The following is a 12,533-nucleotide window of genomic DNA, read 5'->3' on the forward strand; positions in this document are numbered from 1 at the left end:
TTTTCTTACGTTTTTTTTAAAAAATTATTAATTATTGTTGCTTATTTAATTTCTTTTTAATCAATTATATTTAATAATTTACTGTTTTATAGGAGCATTAAAAACTTTCTCCTCTAATTGACCCAAACATCAAATAATTCACATTTTCGATTAAATGAGATAAGAATAAATTAAATATGAATCATATTAATTAAGACGTGTGGGCCCGGCCGCTATGAATTAAAGTTGGTTCAAATATTTTTTCAATATGAAATTATTGGACATTTTTACATTTGTTTGGTAAGTTATCAAGCTTCTTAGAATTTTTTTTTTAATCAATGAACAACGGTTTATGATGGATGTTTAATTATAGTTTAAGATTGTATACTACGACAGAGACAAACACAATCAATACACGTTTTACTATCTACCTATTTATGTAACTTTTAAGAAGGTTGTAACATCGACTTGTTCTTCGACACTCACTGAAATCCGTTAGTTGAATCTCGAACGTCAAAACAAATGCTCATCAAATTCTATAGCCTTTCTTGTCTGATATGTTGATCACAATGTTTTTTGTTTTAACAATATGATGATTGTATTTCTTAAATGAAGATTAAATTATCAGAACTTCATTTTGTTATTATTATATAATAATAATAATGCATGAGTTGGTAGGAGTCTGAACCCAAAACTCTAATGAATAGGTTTCTTGTGAGACGGTCTCATGAATTTTTATCTGTGAGACATGTCAACTCTATCGATATCACAATAAAAAGTAATACTCTTAACATAAAAAGTAATACTTTTTTATGGATGACCCAAATAAGATATATGTCTCACAAAATACGACCGATGAGACCGTCTCACACAAGTTTTTGCCAACTCTAATTTCTTTTCACAATTTGATAATCATGTATCTTAAATCAGCTGGAAAATTTATTCCATTAGCTCAAATTTGTTATTGTTATTCTTTTTATTATTTTATATTTATATTGAAAGCACGTTAATCTATTTTCCAAAAATTAAATACAAAATCATAAGGTTATTCTTGATATTTAACTCCATGCCTGTATTCTACGGGCAGCTCACCTTTGCTTTATTTAGTCGTAGATTCTTCATAAAGAAAAAGGCTAGAACTGATATTACTATTCTTTAAATACTTTTAATTTTTTTCTTCATATGTAATAAATGATACAATTATATACCTTAAAATAATATTGGGTAATAATAATAATTATATATATATTATATTTATATATTTCTTGAGCATTGAAATGGTCAGTATATTTGGTTTTTGTTCAGATTTCGGTCTCTTTTTGAGGAGGGAGTGATATTGGCAATAGCAATAGGATTACTTTTTGAACCGATAGTGTTATTATCTGATTCCAGCTTTGCTTGTGGTACAGTGCGGAGGGCCAAAGTTCTCTGCTTTGAAGGTCAATAATATGATCTGCAGTATTCGAGTTCATTTGGATCTTTTTTCTTGTATTTTTCACTCGTTTTTTTCCCAACTGGATCTGAACAGTTTCAGCGATTTTGTTTTGTTTTCTTGTTCTTCATTTTTTTGTGGGTTTTAACTAATCTTTCATGTTTCTAGAAAAAAATGTTTGAGATTTGATTAAAAGTCGGTTCTTGAAGGCAAAGAAAGGGTGTCTTTTTTTTTTTTTTATTATTATTGTGATTTGGGGTTTCTTGAAAGTGGAAAAGAGGTTCTTGATTGTTATGTCTAATTGATTTTCTGATATGGGTACGAGTTGTTTTAGGTGATTTTGTGGGGGGATTTGTTGGATGAAATTGAATTGGGATTGAGGGTCTGTTTTCCAAATATAGCGAGGAGGAGGGTGGGATTTCTTGAGATCTTTTTTGAAGATGGGACTTAGTGGCGATGGTTTAAAGGGGGATTCTTGGAATGCGAAGAAAGCAAAAAGGGCTGAGGAAAAAGATGATTCTGTGGAGACAGGTTGCTGTATTAGGTTGAGGTTTTTCGGCAGCTGTATTTCTTCAAGATCTAAAGTGGATAACTCTATTAGTGGCATCAGCACACATGGTAATCCATTTCTATTCATTGTGCTATTTGTTTGTTTGATTTTTTTTTTTTTTTGGCATGAACTTCAAGATTTGTTTGATTTTTTTTTTTGGCATGAACTTCGAGATTCTTTCTTTAGGTTATGTGGATTACTTTTTATGTGATTTATTTGTTGCAATTTGTGTTGATTGACATTATAGTATGGTATTGTGAGCTAAATTACTCATGAAAGTCGTAGACATTGAAGAGGCATATGATACAAACAATACATGGGCCTTTTCTTTACTGGTTATGTTATTGTTTCTGAAATGTTACAAAATACACTGAAAAAGACAACAGAACACTTATAATGTATTTTGGTTATGATAGATGCTACATAGTTGTTCGGCTGAAAATGTCTAATTGTATAATAATGCTTCAAATCTTTTCTGTCTATAAAATGTGCATTGTCTTCGCTCTTATCTTTTGTTTTGCACGTGAACAGAAAGTAAATCTCCAAATGGTATGAGCATAGACCGACCAGCTGCCACGGAGATCCCATCCACCACTACGAGCAATGCTGAAAGCAATTCATCAAGCTTCAAACTGGAAGATGAACTTAAAGTTTCTTCGCGGCTGAGAAAATTTACATTTAATGACCTTAAGTTGGCAACAAGAAATTTTCGACCAGAATCACTTCTTGGAGAAGGGGGTTTTGGCTGTGTGTTTAAAGGGTGGATTGAAGAGAATGGCACGGCACCGGTTAAGCCTGGGACAGGGCTTACTGTAGCTGTCAAAACCCTGAATCATGATGGGCTTCAGGGTCACAAAGAATGGATGGTTTGATACATTTGCAATTGATTTTCCTGAATTAGCTTTCTTTCCTGTTTTAATATTTTTACCTTGTCTGGATCGACAATTCTGAAGTGCTATTTCACATGGCAGGCTGAAGTAAATTATCTTGGGGACCTTGTTCATCCTAATTTAGTTAAATTGATCGGCTACTGTATTGAAGATGATCAGAGGCTTTTAGTTTACGAGTTTATGCCTAGAGGAAGCTTGGAGAACCACCTCTTCAGAAGTATGCGTCTACCTTTATCCCAGTTCTTTTTGCGTTGAAATTTCCTGGTGTCAAAAAGTTTTGTTCTTTACATGGATGATATTTTGAATGAAATCCTCAAGATCTCTGATCACAATATGATTTGTGATATAGTGCACTGTTGAGCTATTCTAATCACTGTAGTTTGTAGGGTCTCTCCCTCTTCCGTGGTCTATCAGGATGAAAATTGCTCTAGGTGCTGCAAAGGGTCTTGCTTTTCTTCACGAAGAAGCAGAAAAACCGGTTATATACCGTGATTTTAAGACATCGAACATCCTGCTAGATGCTGTGAGTATCGAATGCTGAATAAACTTAGTTCTTCTAAAATGTACTGTGTTGCGATGTTTATCCTATTTCTTCTAAAAAGTACTGTGGTGCGATATTTGTTCTAAACTACTGAACATAAGTGTTTTTATTTTATTATCTTAAACCTTCTGCAGGAGTATAATGCCAAACTTTCTGATTTTGGACTTGCTAAAGATGCTCCTGATGAAGGAAAAACTCATGTGTCTACGCGTGTGATGGGCACATATGGTTACGCGGCCCCAGAGTATGTCATGACAGGTATCATGTTGTGTCTTTGATTTCAATTTTAGACCGGTGCTCTAGAGTCTTCCAAAAACCAACTTATGGTGTGAGTACTGTCGACATGCATTTATATTTTCAATAACGATGATGGAAGAAAGTCTCATTAAACAATAAATGCATAAACATATATGACGACTTTTTATTGAGGAATTTCTTGAACATCTCACTTATTTCGGATGATCTCTCTCTTTTTCAGGACATCTTACATCAAAAAGTGATGTGTATAGTTTTGGAGTAGTCCTCCTTGAAATGCTGACAGGCAGAAGATCGATGGACAAGAACCGGCCTAATGGGGAGCATAACCTTGTAGAATGGGCTAGGCCTCATCTTGGTGAAAGGAGACGTTTTTACCGTTTGATAGATCCACGACTTGAAGGTCATTTCTCAATTAAAGGTGCCCAAAAAGCTGCACACTTGGCTGCACGTTGCCTTAGCCGAGATTCCAAAGTTAGGCCTCTAATGAGTGAAGTTGTTGAAGCTTTGAAGCCTTTGCCAAATCTCAAAGACATGGCTAGCTCGTCTTACTACTTCCAAACAATGCAAGCGGATCGAGTAGGGTGTAGCCCAAATGGTAAAAATGGTCTCAAAACCCAAGGGTCGGTTTCAAGAAACGGTCAGCATCATCCAAGAAGCCTTTCGATTACAAATGGTTCTCTTACTTCACCATATCATCAGTTTGCCCATAATTCACCAAAACCGAATAGTAAGCCATAAGGTCAGATTGGCTGGTTAGCTTTGCTTTTTCTTCGCGCATTCTTGTTTCCGTGAGCATCCAATTTGAAAGGAATGTTAGCATTTAACTGACGTGTCGTGTTGGAGGGGAAGAAAGACTTCAACTTGGGAAGAACGTTTGTGAACGATGCCGAGTAAAGGTTTGCATCCATCCCAGTCTCTTTCTCTCGATCTTGGTAGACTTTTCCCCCCTTTTCTTGTATGATACATCACACAGTTTGACAGCTCAGAAGTGCCTTTCGATGTCGATGTAATCTTCATGATAGCATAGGCGTGTATCCATTATTTGAAGTGAATTTTTAATATATTCTCGCTCCATTTTGTGTATATTTTGTCGGTCTCATTGATTGAGAAGCAGTCGCAACTCTACTCCCATGGCTGTATTAATGATTTGGTATCTTGGTCAATGTTATTATGAAGAAAATTTCATCAATTAACATATGTTGTTGGATTTATGTATTCCACGTGTAATTTATTCAAGATTTGCGTAGTTTTTTTATGCCTACGAAGATGTGAACATGATTCTTGGAAAGAAACAAGTCTGACTTGCTGAACACGGGCACTCATCGTTCACCAAGCGCGGCCGAGCTGTGTGGCCACCTTGCTATGCACAGCCACATGAAGCCCACTTGAGTCATGTCTGCTGCACTAGCCCAACTGAGCACCACATCGACGACGGAATCGTTCCCGTACATTATTACTTTATTGGATTTGCATGGCCTGATGTAGGGATGTAATCGAGTATCGAGTTGAGTCGAGCCGAACTTTTGAATGTTTGAGCTTGGTTTGTTTATAATCGAGCCAAGCTCGAGGTTTATTTAACGAATATATTCATGGTTCACGAGCTTATTCAAGCTTTTATCGAACCTAAACGAGCTCAATAAATATGAATTGTACATTTAAATATTCATTAAATTCATTAAAAAATAAATTATACATTTAGAAAAAAATATAATATTTTTATTAAAATTTGTCAATTTATTATAATAAATAAATTTAATAGATTTTTCTATATATTTCATAATTAACGTGTTAAATCAATAAATTAAATATCAAAATTATTATTTTTCATCTAAGATATTACTTATGAATTTACTACCGAACATGTTCACAAGCTAACGAGCCGAATATCGTAGAGCTTGAACTTGGTTCGTTTATCTTAACGAGCCTCATTAAACGAGCTTTTATCGAATCGAGCTTCGAATAGCTCACAAACGGTTTGGTTCATTTACATCCCTAGTCTGATGACTGAGGTTTGATATATTATTTCATCTCAATATCATAATTGAGAGGGTATTCAGGATAGGACATCGTTAAGTTGAGTACATCAATGAATTTCAGTTAATTTCTTTGGTAAAAATTCGATCAAAGAGAAAAATTATTCAAATATTAGTCGATCATATCCTAAACTATAAAAATTGATCGATTAAGGAATCGATGATAAATATCATCATTGAATTTTCGCTCAGTATCTTTCAATTTTTAGCAATTTAATTCTTTTTCAACAAATATGTCAATATAATAACATAACATTAAACATGCAAACGTCAAGTCGGAGTTAAATCATTGTCATATAGCATAAAATAAAAAAAATAGAATATAATTGAAATTTAATACATAAATTACCAAAATCGCAAATAACAAATATATAAGATCAAAATTACAATTTTCCACTCGTATTTTGTCATAAAACCAACAAATATATTGAGGAGTTTGTTCCACAAAACTATTGACCTCTACTTAGCAACTGATTTCCCAGTGTTTCTCGCCTTGTGTTGTTCATCACCACCTTTATGGCATATAACCTCGCATCATCCTTGTCTTTCCTAGTTTTTGCATAATCCCACGTTTCCCATTTTTTTAATAAAAACCAACAGTCTCAATAAAAATTGCTTCTTTCCTCCAAAAAAGCGAATCACTGGTACAAAATTTCCAGTGATTCGAAGGGAAAATTCAACGAAGCCGAGGTAGAAAATTTATTTAATATCTTGATAGAACGAGCTTACATACATATGATAATTAATGGCTATTAGTAATAGTAAAATATTGTTAGCTGTTGTTTGCATCGTCTCCGTCGTGGCTACGCTGCCACGGTCGACGGGTAAAATCGCAAATTTTGATGAGTATTTGCAGAAAAGGTCTGAGGAATCTCTTGAGGATTCTTTGAAGGCGTTTTATCCTAAGCCGGAGGAAGTCACCGAGGAATTTAACGAACTAGTGGGCAGGTACAAGTCCATTTGTTTCCCTCCATGATGTTTAATTTCCTGTTTTTCATCCATTTATCTCTCGGGAAAACTTTACATTTTGCACGATAAGTTATGAAAATACCCTTGAATCAGCGAGAAATATTTTCTCGAGTAGGCAGAAGGTTTTAAAATATCAATTTCAATTTCACATTATAAAAATAAAAGAAACACATGGATTCTTATAATATTAATTTGAACTTCACATGATAGAAATAAAAAAAACTACCCAGAGCAATATCATTCTCTATATAAACAACCAAGGTATTGCTAAAAGGTTATTTTCTATTTTATTACTATGTGATGTCTTAAAGAGTCATCTTTGAAAACTGAAAGAGTCAAAACCAACCATATCAATCAAATGATACATAACTGACTTCGTTGTTCTGGCCAATGTTTGGCACAAATGATGCAAATAATCAAGATTCTTACATCAAACTCATAATGATCCCACTATCTCTCCAAATATTCTCTTTTCTTTTGACCGAAATCATAGGTAGTAAAACTTATCAACAAGAGAACAAATGCCAGAAAATGAAAATGATCTAAATACATCAACGAGAATCAAAGATTACTGAGAGTAAGAAATTTCATTGTGCTATCTGAAAATCTCTCATTGAATTCCATCAACTAAAAATCTATTACAGAGTTGAATATTTCAAAATGCTAATGATTATATTATTTTTCGACAAACAAGAACGTTTTGTACCTCCCGTCCCGTGTAGCAATCATCAAAGTCTACACCTCAATATCATTGCTTTCACAAAACTTCAACAAACTCCAAATAAATCCTTCTAATCTATCATCTCGAATCTGCTGAAGATTTAATCTAGTAGTAGAACTAAATTCATGGCATTAAAAATTACTATTTCATTTTTCTATAATGTCTTACACAACTTATACAATATTCCCAAAATTCCATGCATAAAAAATGATACAAATATAAAGTCAAATAATTTTATATCCAAGTACAAATCTTTAGCATCTCCTCGAATGTTACTATTGAGACATTTGTCAACAAGATATTGAAGAAGTATACTCACTGAACCAAACAAACCAATGGATCTCCTAATAAGTTGAAATGTGAACTCCAACGAGTAGCTCCAGCTCGTATCAAAGAACAATCTGGATTAGCTCTATTACTAGTGTCAATTTCTCTGATTCTATCAAATAATTAATTTCAACATTTCAGATAGATTTCAATTGAAAATGATGCTTAGCAGATGAATCAACAAAATCAATAGCTGAAGTTAATGTTGAAAAGAAACATCATACATCATGCATCTCTTTAGAAGCTGCAACTAAAACAAGTTGAAGTCTATGAGCAAAACAATTAATATAATAAGCATGTAGAGAATCTTTTATATTCCTCACACAAGTTACTTTGCAGCACCATATCATTGCCCCCCCTTCGATTTTCAGTCAAAAGATTGTATTGGTTGAAAACATTGCATATATCTTTTTTCAAAGTTCATGCACTTGATCTTTCGAAATGAAAAAATTCAAAAATCGTTCTATAATGAATCCATCCCTATCAACATATGTTAAAATGACAGCCATTTGTTCTTTATTTGACTCATCAATTACTTCATCAACAAGGATAAATTTTTCACGAATTTTATCTCTCACAATATAAAAAATAATTTTCAAAATCTCTTTATGAATTTTTGTTGATGTAGTACTTTGTATGTTTAGTTGATTTTTCTATAATACTACTAATTTCTGAATTCATTCTTCACAACGAAGTGATCAATTCCATATAATTTCTAAGGTTTAAAGCCAACTGATTAATCATGGCCCCAAAAAGCATAACCTTGCATTGCAAAAAACTTCACATTTTCTATAGACACCTTTAAGAGCAACATATTTCTCTCAATTTGCTCATAAAATAGTTTTCCTAATCTTCTATCAATATGTTAACCAAGATTTTTCAAGTCGCCCATTTTTTCATAGCAAAGCTATGCCTTGGATCCCTTCCTCGTTCATATCTCTTAAATGAAATTTTTTTATAATCAACTCTTTTCCAATTTTAAATCCCTTGACAGTGAATATGTCAAATTATGATGAATTAGTTTCAAAGACTCGTCAAAGAAAACAAAGTGTACTTTGCTTCTCAATAGAAAATTCAAGCAATCGATATTTCCCAAACCAAGAAGATTTAAATCTCTAAGCTTTTTACCTTCACATTCAGTAAAAACGATAATCATATATAGGCTGGAAGCAGTTCATTAAGAATCTCATTTTCAAGTCTTGGTCTTTTAGTCATTGACGGAGCCAGAAATATGGCTTTTGCCCGGGCTAAAATTTTAAACTCTAGAATCTTTTAATATTTTAAATTGATCTACCTGGACTAATATCATATTATTATAAAATTATACAAAATTTACATATAAAATTTTTTTACAAAAAATTGGGTCAGGTACACTGAGCATGTGGCTCCGCTCCTGCTTTTAGTTGAGTCTTGTTCTAGAATACAAGGAGATGCTGTTATTTGGCATATTTAATTTACTTGTTGATGGTCATTCTTCTTTTTGAATAAATCACAGATTTTTTAATTCTTCATTTTAATATTTCATTTGTAATCAAAATCAATTTTACAAGTTATAATTCAATTCAAATCGCAAATTCTTTACTTTTTTAACCATAAAAGTTCAATCTTAAAAATTTAAGCACAATTCAATAGATATAAAAGAACAAGTTAAATCATATAGATCTTAAATATGAAGATAAAAAAAACTTCACAAATTTGTCTGTTTGAACAAATATAAACTAGATACTAATTTAAATGTTTACAGTTTCAACCCCAATAATAGAAATTTTAAAATCTTCAATGTTCACTTTTAACCCTAGAAAGTAAAAATATCAATATACTCACATAATATTTAAAAATCATAATCTATATCATTGAATATACGCTTGTATATAAATAAATTTGAAATACAAATCTAGAAGAATTTTTGTTTCTTCAATTTTCCGAATTGAAGTTGTTCTTTTCTGGTCTTGTGCGCTACTTCTTCTTTATTTGAAAATTTAGTCGGTTTTTTTATTTTTTTGTCACATAATGGCTCAACAATCTACACATTTAATAACCTTTTTGTAATTTATCATGCAAAATGTAAGGCTAACATGATAACTATGTACGGGCCGAAGATACGTACTATGAAATTGGAGTATGTCTCTTGTGATATAGTCTCAAGAATCTTTATCTGTGAGACGGGACAACATTACCGATATTCACAATAAAAAGTAATACTCTTAGCATAAAAAGTAATACTTTTTCATGGATGACTCAAATAAGAGATCTGTCTCACAAAATACGACCCGTGAGACCGTCTCATACAAATTGTAATCCAAGTTGCTGTAACATTCCGCTATAACCCTTAATTATAACTAACAAAACACTATTTGGGACTGGGATATTACAATATCCATAATTCGACTTGATAGACGACTTGTCAAGAAATGTAAAAGTTTTAATTTATAAATATCAAATAGAAAAATATAAAATTTTGTTCTTCCGATCTTTCTCTCTCAATATGTGCCATGCATGGATAATAAACTATAAATTTTATTCATAAATTTTTAAAAATACTTTCATTTCTAAAATATCCTAAATAAAATATCATATTTGGTGTTTCTTTGCGCTAATCAAACTTGTACTGTATCATGCATGCCATGATACATGTAGGGAGTTGGTAAGTGAGAATGTCACAAGGAGACACCTCCTACAAAATGGTTGCAAGTCGACGAACCCCATCGACAACTGCTGGCGCTGCAACCGCAACTGGGCCAAGAATCGAAAGCGGCTAGCCAAGTGTGCACTCGGCTTCGGCGGCCGTGCCACCGGCGGGGAAAGGGGGAAGATCTACATCGTCACCGACCCTTCGGATGACGACATGGACCACCCGAAACCCGGCACCCTCCGCCACGCCATCATCCAACCTCGGCCACTATGGATCATATTCTCCCACCACATGATCATTAAGCTCAGGCAAGAGCTCATTTTCACCAGCCACAAGACCATCGATGGCCGGGGTGCTGAAGTTCACATTGCCTACGGCGCAGGATTCACCCTCCAATTTGTGAAAAATGTTATTATACACAATATTTGGATGCACAACATTGTTCCGGCCTCCGGTGGGATGATCAGGGACGCAGTCGACCACATCGGCCTACGTACGAGGAGCGATGGGGATGCGATCTCGATATTTAGTTCGAGCAATATATGGATCGACCACGTGTCCTTGGCTAAAGGCACAGATGGTCTCATTGATGTGATTGAGGGATCCACGGCTGTTACAATATCTAACTGCAAATTCAACCATCACAATGATGTAAGTTGAGCCTTTCATATATTTCTTCTTTCAAATTAACTACATGCTAACATAGTAGTAAATTGATTTTGTTTTAATTTGCACATTTAGTTCGACTTTTGTCCGAGTGCTGAGAGCAAAGATATATAACATATGAGCTTTATTGGGGAAATTATTTTTCTAAAAAAAGTTACAATTAAAATTTTAAATTTTTGGATCGAGGGAACGATGTCCTCTCGTCTCTTCTTCGGTGAGGTTGTCCTTGATCACTATAAACACCATGCATGCAGGTGATACTGTTGGGTGCACATGACAGCGACTCTAAAGATGCAATAATGCAAGTGACTGTTGCATTCAACAAATTCGGAATTGGTTGCATACAGAGAATGCCAAGGTGCCGATGGGGCTTCTTCCATGTCGTCAACAACGACTATGCCCAATGGGAGCTCTATGCCATTGGCGGCAGCGCCCATCCCACCATTATCAGCCAAGGCAACCGATTCAAGGCATCTAAAAACCTTTACACCAAAGAGGTACACTCACTTTCATTGAAGAACTCAAATCTGGTTTGTGTCAACTAAATGAATCTGTTCTGAGCAGGTGACGAAGAGGGACTACGCCACGAAGGGCGAGTGGATGAAATGGCAATGGAGATCGGAAGGTGACAAGTTCTTGAATGGAGCATTCTTTACCGAATCAGGTCCACCAATCAAACAAATAAAAAAGTCACTGAAGAGTAACTTGATCAACTTCAAGCCCGGTTCATACGCTGGCAGGCTGACACGGTTCTCCGGCGCACTCAAGTGCCGTGTAGGCAAACCATGCTAGTTGACTTATTTCTTATTTTTATTTGATTTCTTATTAATTCAATGGAGAATTCATGACAGTAGCCTCTTTTACTCGAGTAGTGTTGTTGATGTTATGTGGTAATTTATCCCTTTTGACAATTTTGTTTGTAATAATTTTCTTTTGGTTTTGATCAAATGTCATCGGCCCTTATCTTCTGAATGCATTAGCAGTCGTGGTAAGAGATTTTGAATGTGAAACTCATATATTCCAACCTAGCAGTCACAATGATAAGCCCAAAAACCATTAATAGAATGCAAAATTCAGAAATGGATCTTATCTTTCAGCCAGATGTTGCAAATATAAATAGGAATTTGATTTTAGTGATGTCGAAATGTAAAAAATGCATCGCGTGCAAGTGATGGTACTTAAATTTGGCTCACACCAATCTCCAATAAAAGCCTTAGGAATCTGTATATGATACTCTACAATGTTGTAGGATTAGTACCATTTCACTAGGCAACGACCTTGTAATCACAATAAAAAAGAGAACTTTTCTGAATAGATACATTGAAAGCGTTTCCATCAAGTTTTCAAGGAATAAGCATTCTGATTTCAGGATGTGATCCTTAACAGATAGTTTTCGACAGTCCCTTGAACACGATATCCGCAACTTCTGTTTCCTTCCGTCGAAATGACTTATCATGCCTCTATTAAGCAAGATCAAGTTATGTGTTTCTCTTTTCAGTGGCTTCTTTTAAGTCCCCAGCTTGTTCAAGCTTTTA

The 12,533-nt window shown here is 34.1% G+C and overlaps 2 protein-coding genes across 2 annotated transcripts; both read left to right on the forward strand.

The window, feature by feature from the left end:
- Positions 1–1,250: 1,250 nt before the first annotated feature.
- On the forward strand, positions 1,251–4,886 carry LOC142523398 (serine/threonine-protein kinase PBL34-like). Its single transcript, XM_075627181.1, has 6 exons — positions 1,251–2,029; positions 2,493–2,827; positions 2,933–3,068; positions 3,238–3,374; positions 3,527–3,650; positions 3,871–4,886. Exons 1-6 carry the CDS (start codon positions 1,852–1,854, stop codon positions 4,386–4,388), a joined length of 1,428 nt encoding a protein of 475 aa, XP_075483296.1. The 5' UTR covers positions 1,251–1,851; the 3' UTR covers positions 4,389–4,886.
- A 1,363-nt stretch (positions 4,887–6,249) lies between these two features.
- On the forward strand, positions 6,250–11,961 carry LOC142523399 (pectate lyase-like). The gene is made up of 4 exons (XM_075627182.1): positions 6,250–6,631; positions 10,338–10,983; positions 11,253–11,495; positions 11,563–11,961. The coding sequence occupies exons 1-4, from the start codon at positions 6,429–6,431 to the stop codon at positions 11,788–11,790; spliced, it is 1,320 nt and encodes a 439-aa protein (XP_075483297.1). The 5' UTR covers positions 6,250–6,428; the 3' UTR covers positions 11,791–11,961.
- The last annotated feature ends 572 nt before the right edge of the window (positions 11,962–12,533 follow it).

This window comes from Primulina tabacum, chromosome 13 (genome assembly GCF_025594145.1).
Source record: "Primulina tabacum isolate GXHZ01 chromosome 13, ASM2559414v2, whole genome shotgun sequence".
NCBI lineage: Eukaryota > Viridiplantae > Streptophyta > Magnoliopsida > Lamiales > Gesneriaceae > Primulina > Primulina tabacum.

What these genes read in the sequence shown, in the direction of transcription:
- LOC142523398 (XM_075627181.1), top strand. Translation starts at nt 1,852, where the DNA reads ATGGGACTTAGTGGCGATGGTTTAAAGGGGGATTCTTGGAATGCGAAG. An exon ending in TAGTGGCATCAGCACACATG is followed by an intron (nt 2,030 to 2,492) that starts GTAATCCATTTC and finishes GCACGTGAACAG; the next exon opens with AAAGTAAATCTCCAAATGGT. An exon ending in AGGGTCACAAAGAATGGATG is followed by an intron (nt 2,828 to 2,932) that starts GTTTGATACATT and finishes TTCACATGGCAG; the next exon opens with GCTGAAGTAAATTATCTTGG.
- LOC142523399 (XM_075627182.1), top strand. Translation starts at nt 6,429, where the DNA reads ATGGCTATTAGTAATAGTAAAATATTGTTAGCTGTTGTTTGCATCGTC. An exon ending in TTTAACGAACTAGTGGGCAG is followed by an intron (nt 6,632 to 10,337) that starts GTACAAGTCCAT and finishes TGATACATGTAG; the next exon opens with GGAGTTGGTAAGTGAGAATG. An exon ending in AATTCAACCATCACAATGAT is followed by an intron (nt 10,984 to 11,252) that starts GTAAGTTGAGCC and finishes CCATGCATGCAG; the next exon opens with GTGATACTGTTGGGTGCACA.